The 16,300-nt window shown below is 43.9% G+C and overlaps 1 protein-coding gene across 3 annotated transcripts in view; it reads right to left on the minus strand.

Moving 5' to 3' along the window:
* KAT7 (lysine acetyltransferase 7) overlaps positions 1 to 12,175 on the minus strand; it is a 34,705-nt gene extending 22,530 nt beyond the window's left edge. For 2 of the 3 annotated variants that reach the window (XM_080825324.1, XM_080825323.1), the window contains exons 1-4: positions 11,775 to 11,951; positions 9,151 to 9,298; positions 6,466 to 6,642; positions 3,383 to 3,622 (exon numbers count right to left, since the gene is read on the minus strand). In XM_080825324.1, coding sequence (XP_080681450.1) covers positions 3,383 to 3,622; positions 6,466 to 6,642; positions 9,151 to 9,298; positions 11,775 to 11,789 — 580 coding nt within the window. In that variant the 5' untranslated portion in view covers positions 11,790 to 11,951. Of the gene's footprint in view, positions 1 to 3,382; positions 3,623 to 6,465; positions 6,643 to 9,150; positions 9,394 to 11,774 lie in introns of all 3 variants that reach the window. The other variant, XM_080825325.1, reaches the window with a different exon arrangement.
* Between the last annotated feature and the right edge of the window lie 4,125 nt (positions 12,176 to 16,300).

Below are 16,300 nucleotides of genomic sequence, written 5' to 3' on the forward strand. Positions count from 1 at the left end.
AACTAGATAAAGGGAATCAAAAGTACACTTATCTTGATGAGCACTGGTTCATACATGAAATGCCGAATCACTACTATATACCTGAAACTAATCTAACACTGTAATAAATAAATGGGAAGTTAGCACAAGGCACTCTTATGAGGGGACAATGTTAGTAAGTAACAATACAGAAAGCTCATTTTATCTAAAGGGTCATCTCTTCACTTTTCTATTTTTCATGTGGTTTTGGGAAACACACAGGGAACTGAATGTCACTTCCTTTTTACACATCTCTTTAACCAAGAGGTTTAAAAAACCTTTGGGTAATGGAGACATTGGCACTTAAAAAATCATACATGATTTATAGAATAAGCTTTAAAGGATGAAATTAATCCAAGTACTGGGGGAGAGAGGAGTTAACATATGATATGCAGGCTGCCATTTCTCCAGGACTGTATTATAAAAAAATATGATTTTAGAGATCCATTCAAATTTCTTGCACAGAAAAAACTACCCTCAGTGATCAAACACGTAAAGCATCGATACTACAGAAAGCCTTCTTTCTATAGATATTTCTTAAAAAAATACTTCTATAAGTATTTCTTTCTAAGATATTATACATCTATAACTTCTGGGTAAATTATTCAAGTCATGTCTTATTCTGGAATATATAACTTGAAACCGATCTAATGTGTCTATATCAAAAGTGTTAAAAAGGATAACTAGTCTATTGATCTAGCAGTTCTACTGCTATAAATTTATTCCTACAGGTTTTCTTAGGAAGATACCAAAATACACACATACATGGCTATCCACTACAGTATTATTTAAAATAAATAAAATGAGAAATAAACTCAAGATCAATCCATATGGGACAATGTAAAAAATTTATATAAACTATCAATATCATAGAATTCTCTGTATTCTTTAAACAGATGAAACCAAGAAATGTAAAATATCCAAAATGCCAAACCATCGTACTTTCCCTTTTGTGGATAACAAAATAGAAGTATATGTATATATACACATGTGTGTGCCCGCATGTACACACAAACTTACTAGAAGCATTCATAAAAAGCTACAAGAGGGGTGCCTGAGTGGCTCAGAGGGTTAAGCCTCTGCCTTTGGCTCAGGTCATGATCTCAGGATCCTGGGATAGAGCCCCACATTGGGTTCTCTGCTCAGCAGGGAGCCTTGCTTCCCCCTCTATCTCTCTGCCTGCCTCTCTGCCTACTTGTGATCCCTCTCTCTCTGTCAAATAAATAAAATCTTTAGGAAAAAAAAAAGCTACCAAGAATAGTTTTATATCCAGGGATCTGAGAGAAGGAAAACTTTATGCATTTCAAGGCTCTTGCAGGGTTTTAAGTTTTCACAAGCACAGACTACTTTTATACCGAAATTATTTTAAAAAATTAATGATGCTATTTTGCTGAACATAAAGAGTAGAACAGAATCAAAAATAATTTCAGCAATTTTTTTTTAAGATTTATTTATTTACTTATTTGACAGAAAGATCACAGGTAGGCAGAGAGGCAGGCAGAGAGAGAGGGGGGAAGCAGGCTCCCTGCTGAGCAGAGAGCCCGATGCGGGGCTCGATCCCAGGACCCTGAGATCATGACCTGAGCCAAAGGCAGAGGCTTAACCCACTGAGCCACCCAGGCTCCCCTCAGCAATTTTTTTTTTTTTAACTAATCTCTATGTCCAACATGGGACTCGAACTCACAATACCAAGATGAAGAGTCACGGGCTCCACTGAGTCAGCCAGGCACCCCCTTATCAAAAATAATTTTGGAAGCTCAGGTTCGTACTTTTCAAACTTTGCCAGTACATTAACACCAAAAGTCAAATTAAACTTTCCTCTGATGCAACAGATTTACATTTATCCTCTCATCTACCCCACTAAGGGGGGTTAAGTACTGAGCATAAATAACATACAGTTAGGCCCGACTCTGACCGCATCTCCTTCTGCCCATTCTGGTTGCTCTGCCCTAGGCATACTGGCCCCTAAGTGTGTCTCAAACTGCTTAACCATTCTCTTGCCCCACAGCCTTATCACTTGGCTGTGTGAGAGTGAGTGTGTGTGTGTGTGTGTGTGTGTGTGTGTGTGTGGTTGTATATACACACAATACCTTACCCTTTCAGCACTCCCTGATTTTCCTTCAAGGAAATATCTCTAGTTGAGGTATTATGTATCCACCTGGTTTGCCTTCCCCAGTTAAGACTATAAGCTCCAGAGGGTAGAAACTTGGACATGTTCCCAGCTACACCCCCAGAACCTAAAACAGTGTCTGGCATGTGGCAAACAGAGCACATGAAAGTGACAATTTAGGGGAGGAGGGAGAGTGACAAGCAGGGCCTGAGTCTCTTTGCCATCTGGCAAGTAGATCCCCTCACCCTCTTGAAGCATTAACTAGCACTCAAATACCAGTGTTTACAAGATGATGTCTATGCTTAGTTTTTCCATCATTTACCCAAAAAAACTCATTTAGGCCTAAAACGATTAGCTTCTTTGAGTGATAACTGGTGTGATGTTCAGGGGAACTTATGCTCTAGGCATTCTGAGGAGTTGAGATTATCAGAGATATTGGTGCTAAGACCAGGAAAAAAGATCCAAATACATTAAATGCTAGGGAAAACATACCGTGGGCCTGTAAAGCAACAGCTTACTCTGTTCTACCTTTTTTCAGAACCTGATAGCCCCGCTGAAAAGTTCACAAATTTGAGAGGTAGACCCAGTGGAGAAAAGTCTGTAATCTCCATCAGCGCCTTCCAGCTCTAAACGAAAGCTCAATCCCAACATCTGCACTGAAGCTCGCCTTAAGGACCACTGGTTTAAACGATTATAAGAATCTGCCAGTAAGAGGTAAAGGTCGTAAGAAAACACTGAGATACTCTTTTATCTGAGAAGAGATACTTGTCCGGTTTATACTTATCAAGTATACAAAGCCTAAAACCACTGAAGTCAGAAAAGTCCAGCATCTCATCTGCGCCCTTTTATGTTCACGGACACGCAATAAGAACTCTGTTTTTCTCATTTTCTTAGCAGCTCTGGCCACACAAGCAGTACTCTGCATTGTTACACTCCTCATGAAGCACGAACTGTGCACCACACAATGAGCCATTTGGAGACAACCGGTCTTCTGTTTTGTATCTGCAGGAAAAAGGAGGAACCTTTTCGCCGGGAGAAGCTCGCAGGAAACTGATCGGTGCGTCGCACTTCTTGTCCTTGCAACCAAGAAGCAAAAATACTCTCTACTTGAGTGGGCAACTCAGTGATGCTCTCAGCGCCACTGAAGAACCCAAGAAGCTAGATCACAGGAGAACACAGAACATCTCCTCATGATCCTAATTCCAGAGGGCGAGAACCACGGAACACAGGTGTTATGAAGCCGGTCACACTCACCTAGAGAGTTACAGCCTGGAGTAGGACACTTCATATTGAAATTGTAGCTTTCGTGGAAGCGACGGCGCTTGGGGCGATGAGAGAGATCGCTGCCTGAGTCCTTCAGGGACATGTCCTTGGCAATGCTCTCATCGTGAGACACGTTGGGGCTGGAGATGTCTATATCAGACTCAGAAGAAGGGGCATTTCCAGTTGGAGTTCGAGGTGGAGACTCATCATGATCAGCTGTATTTTTAGTTTCTAAAGCAAAAGCAATTGGTAGAAGCTCATGAGTGGGGTTCTTTTATTCAGAGGTTTACTATTTGGAAGATATTTATGGGCTTCCCAGATCCTCTATCATTTAACCAGTGACTTTTAGCCACTTATCTGCTGTAAAGCTACAAGGAAAATGAAAAGAAACTAACATCATTCCTTTGTGTGACTTTACATTCTGAGTAAAATTCAGTTTGGGATTTATCCTAGTACATTTCATTTATCTGTGTTTCTCATAAGCCCCCCATCATGGGTAATCAAAACTGGACAGAAGAAATTTTTCTTTAAAATGACCATCCATGGGCACCTGGGTGGCTCAGTGGGTTAAAGACTCTGCCTTCGGCTCAAGTCATGATCCCAGGGTCCTGGGATCGAGCCCCACATGGGGCTCTCTGCTCATCGGGGAGCCTGCTTCCCCTCCTTCTCTCTCTGCCTGCCTCTGCCTGTTTGTGATCTCTGTCTGTCAAAGAAATAAATAAAAATCTTAAATAAAATAAAATAAAATAAAATGACCATCCAGGGGTACCTGGGTGGCTCAGTGGGTTAAGCCTCTGCCTTTGGCTCAAGTCATGATCTCAGGGTCCTGGGATCGAGCCCCGAATGGGGCTCTCTGCTCAGCAGGGAGCCTGCTTCCTCCTCTCTCTCTGCCTGCTTCTCTGCCTACTTGTGATCTCTGTCAAATAAATAAATAAAATCTTTTAAAAATAATAATAATAAAATAAATGACCATCCAGGGGTGCCTGGGTGGCTCAATGGGTTAAAGCCTCTGCCCTTGGCTCAGGTCATGATCCCTCGATCCTGGGATCCTGAGCCCGCATCGGGCTCTCTGCTCGGCTGGGAGCCTGCTTCCCTTTCTCTCTGCCTGTCTCTCTGCCAACTTATGATCTCTGTCTGTCAAATAAATAAATAAAATCTTTTAAAAAAATAATAGTAATAGAATAAAATAAAATAACCATCCATGGGGTGCCTGGGTGGCTCAGTTGGTTAAGTGTCTGCGTTTGGCTCAGGTCATGATCCCAGGGGCCTGGGGTTGAGCCCTACTTCGGGCTCCCTGCTCAGGGGCGAGTCCGCTTCCCCCTCTCCCTCTGCCCCTCACTCCCACTTGTGTGGTCTCTCCCTCCCCCTCTCAAATAAATGAATAAAATATTTAAAATAAAATGACCATCTAACTTTCCTTCCAGGAAACACACAGGATGGAAGATAAATAAAAATGGGTGTCCTTCGGGGCGCCTGGGTGGCTCAGTGGGTTAAGCCTCTGCCTTCGGCTCAGGTCATGGTCCCAGGGTCCTGGGATCGAGCCCCACATCGGGCTCTCTGCTCAGCAGGGAGCCTGCTTCCTCCTCACTCTCTGCCTGCTTCTCTGCCTACCTGTGATCTCCGTCTGTCAAATAAATAAAATCTTAAAAAAAAAAAAAAAATGGGTGTCCTTCTGGATGACATATTTGGTATGAGTGTGTGAATGAACTTGACTCCCAAGCTGGCCTGTTAGTAATCTAATAATTCAGATTATAAATCATGGGTTGTATGCCAAATGCCTACAAGGGCTGAGCAAGGCCAAATAGAGAGCTGACTGTCCACCTCAAGAAGACAACTACTGGGGCACCTGGGTGGCTCAGTCATTAAGCGTCTGCCTTTGGCTCAGGTCATGATCCCAGGGTCCTGAGATCAAGCCCCGCATTGGGCTCCCTGCTCAGTGGGAAGCCTGCTTTTCTCTCTCCCACTCCCCTCGCTTGTGTTCCCTTTCTCACTGTGTCTCTCTCTGTCAAATAAATAAATAAAATCTTCAAAAAAAAAAAAAAAAAGGAAAAAGAAGAAGAAAACAACTACTTTTCCAATTCAGTCAATACTGTGAGTGAATGACCACCTCATGTTCTCAGTTTTCCAGGGTTTTTTTTTTTTTTTTTTAAAGATTTTATTTATTTATTTGACAGAGATAACAAGCAGGCATAGAGAGAGGAGGAAGCAGGCTTCCCTGCTGAGCGGAGAGCCCGATGTGGGGCTCGATCCCAGGACCCTGGGATCATGACCTGAGCTGAAGGCAGAGGCTTTAACTCACTGAGCCACCCAGGCGCCCCAGAGCTTTCCAGTTTTTAAAAGAAACTAGTAACCCAGGTTTTCTTCGTTTTTTTATGAAATTCTGTATTTTCAAATGCTGGCAACAAACTTTTAAACATGTAAACACTGGGGCACCTGAGTGGCACAGTCGGTTAAGTGTCTCTTAGTTTCAACTCAGGTTGTGATCTCGGGAATCCTGAGATCAAGCCTGGTGAGTCTGCTTGTCGCTCTCCCTCCCCCTCTGCTTCCCCACTCTCTCTCTCTCTATAAAATAAATAAATAAATCTTTAAAAATAAAAATAAAAAAAGGTAAACACTGTGCAAGCAAACCAACAGAACATGTTGGCAGGCTGGGTGCCCCGGTCTGTAACCCGTGCTCTAAGGCATCTGATTTGGACTGGTGAATCACAATCTCAAGAGCTCACAACCCCCATTTCCAAGGTCACTCCTCCTCAGAAATTCAGAGGTAAGTGGACTGACAAGCATGACTATAGGAAAATCTGGTGCAAGCTTTCTTCATCTATGGGTAAAAGGGCTCCAGTCCCTTTTGCCTATTATGGGTTCCATCTAATATACTTGTTACTCTAGACTTTAAGAGTACTGTAGTACAAAATTGTCCTCAGCGACACATTCAAGAAAGGAATCAGGCAAACAGCATTTACCTAGCTGAATATTGTCAGTCTTGGGCATCTATCTGCAGTAGCCTCAAGCCTTCCTTAAGAGGGAATTGATGAGATCCTCTCTCTTACTGACCAAATGATCCCATACTCACTCACCTCTATCTGAAAAGTCAACCACTTGCTCAGTTTCTGAGCCAGATGAACGAGTCTGCCGAAGGGGGTATTTTTTCGGAGTCACCGGGGTAGGCTGCTGCTGACTACGGGTCACTCTTCTGGTAGAATAAGCAGGCTCCTCAGTGCCAAAAGATTGCAAATTTCGAACAGGACTGGAATCTGATCCCCAATATTAAAAGATAATAATTTAAAGAGAAAAGAAGGACATTTGTTTTATTTCTTATCCATAGGATTTATTAACATGCATGCCCTCCTCTTCATACTTCACAAAATCCAACAAATAGTTACCATATCTATTCTATTAAATAAAATATAAGCTAAAGAACCTAGATCAGATGTAGAGGTGCAATACAGTATAGAATTAACAGTTTAGCTTCTGGAATCAAGACTGACTCCCATTCCATGCCACTCCACCATACCACCTAGCTACAGCATCTTGGGCAAGTTCACCTCTTCAAGCCTTTTCCCTGGTCTATAAAAAAGGTAAAACACTAGCTGCACATTCCTCATGTTTACTGTAAGAAGTGAGATACTTCATATAAATTTCATTGGATATGATCCCTGGTACCTAGTCTAGTGCTTTCTGAATATTAGCTGCATCTTCTCTTTCTTCCCTTAGTCCAACCCACCATAAAACACATATTTTACTAAAGGCATAACAATATACAAATATTTCCTTTCTTTAGAGATCTCTGTGTTCTTCCTGATTATGCTGATACCCTGAAGCAAAGTCATAATAGATTTATGAAAAGTGAGGCCAAGAACACAGTCTTTAAATTTTTTTAGATACCAAAACCTATTCTGAAGCACCTGGCAGCCTCGTTACATCTCTAATTTGATGACACTTTAAGAAGAACTAGAGAGGTGTGCCTGGGTGGCTCAGTTGTTAAATGTCTGCCTTTGGCTCAGGTCATGATCCCAGGGTCCTGGGATCAAGCACTGCGTCAGGCTCCCTGCTCAGTGGAGAGCCTGCTTCTCCCTCTACCACTCCCACTGCTTGTGTTCCCTCTCTTGCTGTGTCTCTCTCTGTCAGATAAATAAATAAAACCTTAAAAAAAAAAAAAAAAACTAGAGAAAGATTCAAAGCTGAGATTAAACCGTTATTTTAGATGACAAAAGATCTTTAAGGTGATATGTAAATCTCACAGGTTCTCCTAAGAACAAAACTAAAATTCTCAAGCTTTTCAGTAAAAGAAGTCAACACACAGCTAGGCTATCAGATTGCATACCTCGAGAAGGCTCAATTCATAACGGAGCCTACATTTTGCTTTTGAGAAGGCCACCTTACATAGACTACATTGTGAACGATGCCCCTGGGAGTTGTCAAGTCCCCAGTTATGACATACAACAACTAGGAAGAGACCCAGGGCCCAGGTATTTCCTAGCTGTTTTGAATATTTACAACTTTTAGGTGTCCGGGGCAATGACCAATTACAATGTGTAAGAATATTATAACCCTTCCTTTGAATATACTGTTCCCTCTGCCTAGAATAACATTTTCCCATCTTTCAACTTGTAAAGTCCTACTAGATCCTTTAGGATCCACCTTGGAGACCTGTCCCAAATTGCCGGCCCCATCTCTGAGCTTCCAAAATATGCTATGCAAGCCTCTCAGACCATGCACGACCATGATCGACTGACATTTCTGTATCTTGCACTGAACTGTGAGCACCTTATGGACAGGAACTCTGATTTTTCTATCACGGCATTCCAATACACAGCACAGTATCTGAATTACAGCAGTCATTTATTGCTATTCCCACTGTGCTCAAAAAATAAACACAAACTGAGACTCAAGAGACAACAGCATGACTTCAACTGAAACGTTAAATTCAAAAATAAAATAAAGAACAGCTGTGGAGAATGTTCCCATTTTCTTGCTTGAAAAACCGGTTTTTCTCTCATTTTGCAATGGGCTCATGAAGCAGTGACCAAACGGGCACTATTTAAGTGCTCGAAGCCTATAACAGTTTCCCCCTTACCCCTTAATCTGTTATCACCTATTGACTACCAGCTTTGTGCATTAACTACAACCTTCTTTCCTCCCCAGGGAATCCCAGAGCAGAACCAGGAGGGATTCAGGGGTACCCTCCAAATCTAAGCCGAGACAGCTCAATTGCACAAGAGAGCCTTCAAACTACCTTCCAACACAGAGATTCTCCGTTCTTTACTACCAAAGCGAAATTCTAGATATTTAACAACTGACAGTTGGGTGTAACTATTTATATCTAATAATTGCGTCTGACTACATTACAGAATTAAATATAAGTTTTGGAAGTATTGAGAAGTACTGAACCTCTTCCAAAAACAAATTCAAGAAACTATTCTAAGCCCCTAAGTCTAAACCATTCCAACAGGAAGTGAAGAGACGGCATTCCCATTTTATTGATGGAAAAGCTGTAGTCCAAAAAAAAGTGAAGCGACTTAAGACATCCATGTGTCACATAGCCATTACATCAGACATAGTTCCTTTGGGTCTACACATTAGACAACACCCCCAACAGAACCATTTTTTAAAGACCTGATACTTCTGCAGTCATTCACTCTGCATTTTACCAGATTCTGTCACCTACACCAAGCCAAGGGACCAGTTTCCATATTAACACAATAATATGATGACCAGCGAGCAGGCTGTGAGGTATGGTCAGGAAGAATGAATTCTTATACCTTGGGAACTCTGGCTCAGCCGGGCTGAAGAGCGAGTAACTCGGGCAGATCGCCGGGATGTGCCATCACTCTCTGAACTGTCTGTGTGCTCGAGATCTGTAGAAAAATCGGAATCTTCGGTTCCATCTGAACTACTGCCTGCATTCCTCTGTAACACCATAGATCCAGACATTAGCACAGAAGCATTTATTCTGTGGGTTTGTGTTAACACTGGAAATAAAATGAACCATGATCCCGAAAACACTAAGGAAGGATTCCATCGCCAAATTCCCTTTCCTTAAGGCATTTAAACGAACAACCTACAAATAATGCACTTTTCTTAAATGAATGAAAAAGAGCATTCTTACTTCATTAACACTAATTCTGACACAAGTCCATTTATCGGTCAGCACTACAAACTGGAAATAAAGTACCAATTCAAAATGGTCTGGCCGATGATACTAGGCACTTAAAGTCCATGGTGGTAGGAAAAATATCAGTGCTAGTCTCCTTTTAACTTTAGAGTAGCTTTTGTTCGAAGTCTCCACGAAAGGCCATCATGTTTTTTTAAACCATATACTATTTCAAAATATCATGATCCACAACTCTGATCCCAAGAGAACTTAAAGAAAAAGACTAAAATTCTTATGTCTTATGTTATCTACCTATGAAGTTTCTCCACATGTACCAAAAGTGCTTTAAAAAAAAAAAAGTAGCTTGCACATGAAGACTTGTAGATATTCAAGAACAGAGATTTTTGTCATCTCTCCAATTAATAATTATTTGTCAATTATTAGTCATACAGATAACTTTTAACAATTAAACATTAACACTATACCCTTCACTAAGCCAGAAAGGGCAAGAGTATTTGCTTAGAAAACCCTCCAAAACTTCAAGCTAGAAGCCCCCTCTTTTTTTTTTTTATTCAAAACCCTTAAGGCCAGTTGTGTTTGAAATTCGTAACTTTTGGCTTTCGGGGAAGGGAATACTTTGCATATACCCTGCAAGAAACACCCATCATCAAACACATTAATATTTCTACAGCAGAATAGATAAACAATCACCCAATGAGACACACAGAAACTGTAAGTAGCCTCAGGATAGTTTAAGACAGGTTTTGCCAACCAAATAAGTTACTAAAAACACTTACATTTTCAAAAGTTCTTTGTATTTGGGAACTGCAGAAAAGGGACTGTGGACCTATTCCAAGGCACCAATACTATTCCAGCATTTGGTGAGCCTTAACATAAATACTGCCTATGAGTGTAGGCCATTTTAGGAGAAAATAAAAGGTACAAATGTTTGAAAACCTCTGTGAAAAGAAAGATTTCTGCAGAAATGAGTAAGAATACGACACAGCTTTCCAAATATTTCAAGGGTAATCTGCCCAGAAATGAGCAGAGGCTCCAGAGTCACACAAAATCCACAGGATGAAGAGTGAGTCTTAAAGGTGGTCTAGTCCATTACCCAGATACTCAAATCCCTGACCATCCCCTCCTGGTCTGACTCTGGAATTCAGCTCTCCTCTTTAGCTTTCGCCATCTACTTCCCATCTTACTCCACAGCAGACTTAATTGCTCCCTCACTTCCCTCCCACAATACTTTGTATATCCCCCCGAGGAGAGAATTTACTAGCTCCTTCTAGTTATTTATATGTCTGTTTTCCCCATCTGACTGTGATCTCCTTAAGCCAGGGATCATGTTTAATTAATTCGTGAATCTCCAGCTGGGAGGTTCGCTCCTCCTGGTGAGGCTAGTGAGCGCCATTACTCCAGCAACTAGCACAGTAGCGAGTAGTTAATAAACATGTGTTAAATTGAATTAGATTTCCTCTGTAGTCCTGGCTCCATTATTGCCTAATGGGAATGGCTTGGGGCACTCCATTACGTCTGTTTATTCAGCTGCAAAGAAAAGGAACGGGGGGTGTCCCTAGGTGACTTTACAAATCCTATCTAACTCTGGAAAGTTTTAGCCTTTTGGAACACATTTTCTGTCCGCTGTCCAATTGGGCAAATAAGGAAAAATTACAGCTTAGATGCAACAGGCCTGAGTGGGATCCCTAGGGAGTGGGCGCTGGTTCCCAACCACCCAGTCCTCTGCTTTGTTGTGCCCCCCGCCTGGAAAGGAAGGATGCTCCAAAACCCCGCCTATGCACCTATCAGCACCACCGGCCGGAAGGGCGGGGATTCGTGCCACCCAATGGCGCTACTGCTACACCGCGCCCCCACGGGACAGACTGCCAAGCCTAGCCAATCAAGAGAGGAGGGATCGTTCTCCACAGCCAGTCGCAGAGCCGTAGGGCCCGGCCCCGGCACCGCCCCCGCACGCGGGGAGGTGACCGTTGGACCCAAATGGGCGGTGCCACCAGCCAATCAATACGCTTCTAGGCGTTCCAGCGACCAATTAACGAGAAGAACGCCTCCGAGCCAGGCAAGCAGAGGGCGGGAATAGTTGCAAGCATAGGCCGAGGCCAGGATTGGGCCCACATTTTTCTGTTGGGTATGGACAGAAGAGAGGGCTGCTGAGCTAGGTTCGGGGGAGCGGGAAGTTGGAACCCAACCACTGTGAGGCGTGGCCAACTGCGTCACGTTGCTCAATCGACTGTCCTTAGACACCCGCCATCCCTTCTGTCCCGTTCCTCTCACCTTCCTTCGCGGCATTGCCGGCGGCTGCGGCCCGACAGTTCCGACTCGGGCAGCGGCAGCAGCAGCAGTAGGAACGGTGGCTCCGGCGGGCTCCGTGGCGGCCTCTGTAGCAGTCCCAATCCTGCGGACGATCCCAAGTGCCTCCTGCTTCACAGCGTCTAGACCTTTCTGCGCAGGCGCCGCGGGCTGAGGCGCTTTTTCCTTCACTTCCGGCTGGGGCTCGCGTCACCTGACGTTGAGGGCCAGAGAGGATGCTGGGAGGTTCGCTCCTCCTGGTGAGGCTAGTGAGCGCCATTTTGGAATTGGGCAGAGAGCAGCACAGTAGTAGAAATCCGGGCCAGCCATTTTTAGTTAGGGGATTGGCACCTTTTGTGGACGTGGGCAGCCATTCTTGTTTGGGGCTGAAGCCTGACAATTGAAGTTAGCCGTTCTCATTTTTACCTTGGGCAAAATTTCCCTTCCCGGTCGTTTTCATTTCTGAAGTCGAGGAAGGAAACCCCCAGAATCCATCAGGTGGCTGAGGTTTAACCCCTTCGTTGCCTAATTGGCTAAAGGACATTTCTGTTTATCGTATAAACTCAAAGTTGGGAAGGGATATTTTGCACAAGAAATTGTATCTTGAAAGCCATTCTGTATCTCAAAGTGGTGGGAATGGGGCTTGTAAAAGGAACTAAAGGGTAGCGTCCATCATCAGGAAGTTCGTTGTCTGGTAGAGGAGACATTGTCCTTGCCCTTAGCGAACAGCAAGTAAGTTAGCCGTTCACGTCGCGGAAAGAGGTAAAACCATTCTCCAGCAGCTGTAGCTCCAAAGAATCCCCAGTTTCACTCAACGGTGAGCGCCCACCTCCTTCCCCCGTTCTGTCGGGGTTTGAGAGCCCTGGGTGGCCCGCGGGAGTGGGGGTGGGTGCCGGCGCGATACCAGAGTCGGAGAAGCAGTGAACTCCATTTAGCCCAAGTGACCTCTGGAAATCAAAATGCTTGAGCCAGGAGTTGGGGGAGGGAAGAAGAGGAAGAAATATTTTTAGTGAAGCTGGAGCTTTAAAAAGGCATGGGTATTTAAATAGCAACAACAATAATAATAATGGGGTCGGTTGTGAGAGGAAGGAAAAGTTGGTCAAGGATGTCAGGCTAAAAAAGCCATTTTTAAAAAGCTGGGAAGTGGAGAGCAGGCATTGAGGATTTAACCTCGCTGGAGGAAATGCTTTCAGAGTCATTAAGTTAGAATCCTGGACCCCAGTTTCACCCGAGTTTTCCCCCACCAGCCAAGCTAAAGAACAAAGCAGCAGAAAGTAAACATCTGATTGATGAGAAAAACAGAGGACTCTGGAGTTCAAGTTCCAGACCCTTAGCACTGCCGTTGTCTGGGATATTCTGGGTTGGTGTTAAGACAGGCAGCTTTCAGTATTTAGTATTTAGCTTTCAGTGTTTCATATAAATACCTCTGAATAACCTACCTAAGGTTGAACTGCACATAAGAACTTGTTGGAAAAGGGCTCACGTTTCTTCCTCTTGTATCTCTTCAGCATTTAATTTCCCACTATTAACTGTTATTTTGCACTTCCTGGTGTGTTCCTGAGGTCAGTCGTGGATGCTCTGGCTCCCAGACTAGGGTAAGAAGATCTTGTGTTAAAAGCGTGTCTCAGTTTTGTGTGTCATCCTTAATAGTGTGCCCAGACCATGCTACGCCCACACTAAATGCTTGCCAGTCAATCAGAACATGTTTACCGTTCCACAGTCTCTGAATGGATAGCACTCAAAGATGATGAAATATCCCTCCCTGGAAATTAGTATTTTAGAATAAGATCTTATTGGGGCACCTGGGTGGCTCAGTGGATTGAGCCTCTGCCTTCGGCTCTGGTCATGATCTCAGGGTCTTGGGATCAAGCCCCGAATTGGGATCTCTGCTCAGCAGGGAGCCCGCTTCTCCTGCCTCCGCCGCCTGCCGCTCTGCCTACTTGTGATATCTCTCTCTCTCTCTCTGTCAAATAAATAAATAAATATCTTAAAAAATAAAGATACTATCCTAACTTAACCATTCATCATACAAATACCAGCATTACAGATGTTCAGCATTAATCGCTTACACTGAATTCTCAAACACTGCGGCTGATGCTGAAGAATTTACAGTTTCATTTAGACATGGTTCTTGTCCTTGGAAAGTGTGCACTCTGGAAGAAAAATGAAAAAACACTAACATCAATAGGATAGAGAGATGATGAAAAGGAAAACGTGTACTTAAGAGGAAAGTAGGTATATTTAGAATGGGGAAGAGGGAACCCTCAAAGCTTTTTTTTTCCTTCCTTTATTTTTCTGAATAAAATATAATCTTTACTTTGAGGATCATTTTCATCGTGGCGCAATTAGCTCCTGAAGCAGGAACTGATGTTGGTTTCAAAGTTTCTTGGCTAGTTGCCCGGGCCCAGCCTCATCCACCAGACTTCACAGGCCGCTCAGCTCCACTGTTTCTCCTGCCTTTACACTTTCACACAGGCTTTTTCTCCTGCCTAGATACGTCTTTCTTGAACATTTACTTTCTTCAGAAAGTTTTTCCTGATTGGGGCGCCTTGGCATCTTAGAAGGCTAAGTGTCTGACTCTTAGTTTCAGCTCAGGTCACGATCTCGTGGATCCCAGGATAGAGCCTACCACCTCAGACTCTGAGTTCAGCAGGGAGTCTGCATGAAGATTCTCTCCTTCTGCCCCCCCCCACCCGCCCCCACCACTCCCTCTCTCTCTTGAGCTCTCTCTGTCTCTCTGAAATGGATAGGTAAATCTTAATTAAAAAAAAAAAAAAAAAGTATTTCCTGATGTATTCATTCTAAGTTAGTAGGGCATAGTGATACATTATTTTACATTTACTGCTATATTTATATTTTTCCGTATACAGTTTGGTTGATGTTCTGTTCCCCTTTCTCCTTTCCATACAGATAATAGGAACTCCTAATTATTTTAGTCATAGCTCTACTAGTACCCAGTCCAGGGCTCTGATGTTCCGATGTCAGATTGGGAACTGACTTTCAGCTCTGCCACTTTCTGTCTGCATTGCTCTCCGACAGGTTTTTGAATTTGTGCCTCAGTTTTCCTATCCGTGAAATGGAGACACTGACAGCTGCTGCTTCCCAGGTTATTGTAAGGATTCAAGGAGAAGGCTGTAGTAAAGCATTTAGCACAGTTCCTGCTGCAGTAAATACTCTGTAAATGGCTGTCGTTAGTGATATTTATAGTTCAGTCACCGTAGCCATGGCTAACATCCTACTGTTAGTGAATATATCTTTACCGGGTCTAGCGATTGTTTGCTTTTGTCTGTTCAACCTCACCTCAGCTCAAGAAACATGGAGTGATAAGCCCGGGAATTCTATCTCAGGTTTTGGGTCACACCCAATAGGGGCAAAACATCCTGTCTCCCCAAGCCAGTAATCTCGTGGTCCCCAAATACTGTGGAAAAATAGAAGGATGAGCAAGGGTCAGAAGTGGTACAGAGGAGGAAATAGAGAGTTTTGTCTGGAGGGTAAAGGAAAGGGTTTCTAGAATAGGTGAAAGAAGAATGAGGTTTCATAGGACAGACAAGTTTGCCAGCAGGCGAGGAGAAGAGGGGCTTTCCGTGCAAAGGGAGCCGGCAGTGTGCACGAAAGTGCAGAGGGACAGAGCAGCACAGTATGTGGCCGTGACTGACTGACTGACGGCAGGGGCCGGAGAAGAGGCAGGAATGGTTTGGCAAAGCCCTGCTGAGGAGCCTGGACTGGAGGTGATGGGACATCTCTGAAGGCCTTTAAGCAGAGTAGTCCCACGATCACACTAGCACTTAGAGATCTCTTTCTAGAAGCCGTGAGGGGGACTCATCAGAGGGGCATGGAGACCAGTGAGAATCCTTCTGTAACAAACAATAACCTTATCCAGAGTTGAAGAGGAACTGAACCGGGCAGGGGGCGTGGGGCTGATCATTTGTGCATTCTTGCTGTCTTGTCTTTCTTGTATCTGTATCTTGTCTCTTCAGTCCCATTTGTAAGCTCCCTAAATGATCCCTCAGTTTCCTTTAAAATGTTCCCCTTGGGGTGCCCAGGTGGCTCAGTCATTAAGCGTCTGCCTTGGGCACAGGTCATGATCCCAGGGTGTTGGGATCGAGCTTGCTCAGCGGGGAGCCTGCTTCTCCCTCTCCCACTCTCCCTGCTTGTGTTCCCTCTCTCGCTGTGTCTCTGTGTCAAATAAATAAAAGCTTTAAAAAATGAAATAAAATAAAATAAAATGCTCCCTTTGCTAGTAAAATGGTACGTTTTGTATTTCAAATGCAAAGCGGAGTTGTTTGTTGTTTGCTTCAAAGGTCTGGGAGCTCCTGGAGGTTGGGAGCCTTGCCTGGCCGAGTTCCCCCCCACCCCCCAACCCCATCTCCAGCTTCGCCCTGGCTGCCTGACCTCTTCAAGGGCTCAGTAAATGCAGCGGCCACTGCCAAGTGTTGGCTGGTTAGGTAAGACTTGCCCAGAACCAGCCACCCTCTCTCCTCGAAGCCTGTTTTTGACCAGGGATGTGCCCA

The sequence above is a fragment of the Martes martes genome, assembly GCF_963455335.1.
Source record: "Martes martes genome assembly, chromosome: 16".
Taxonomy (NCBI): domain Eukaryota; kingdom Metazoa; phylum Chordata; class Mammalia; order Carnivora; family Mustelidae; genus Martes; species Martes martes.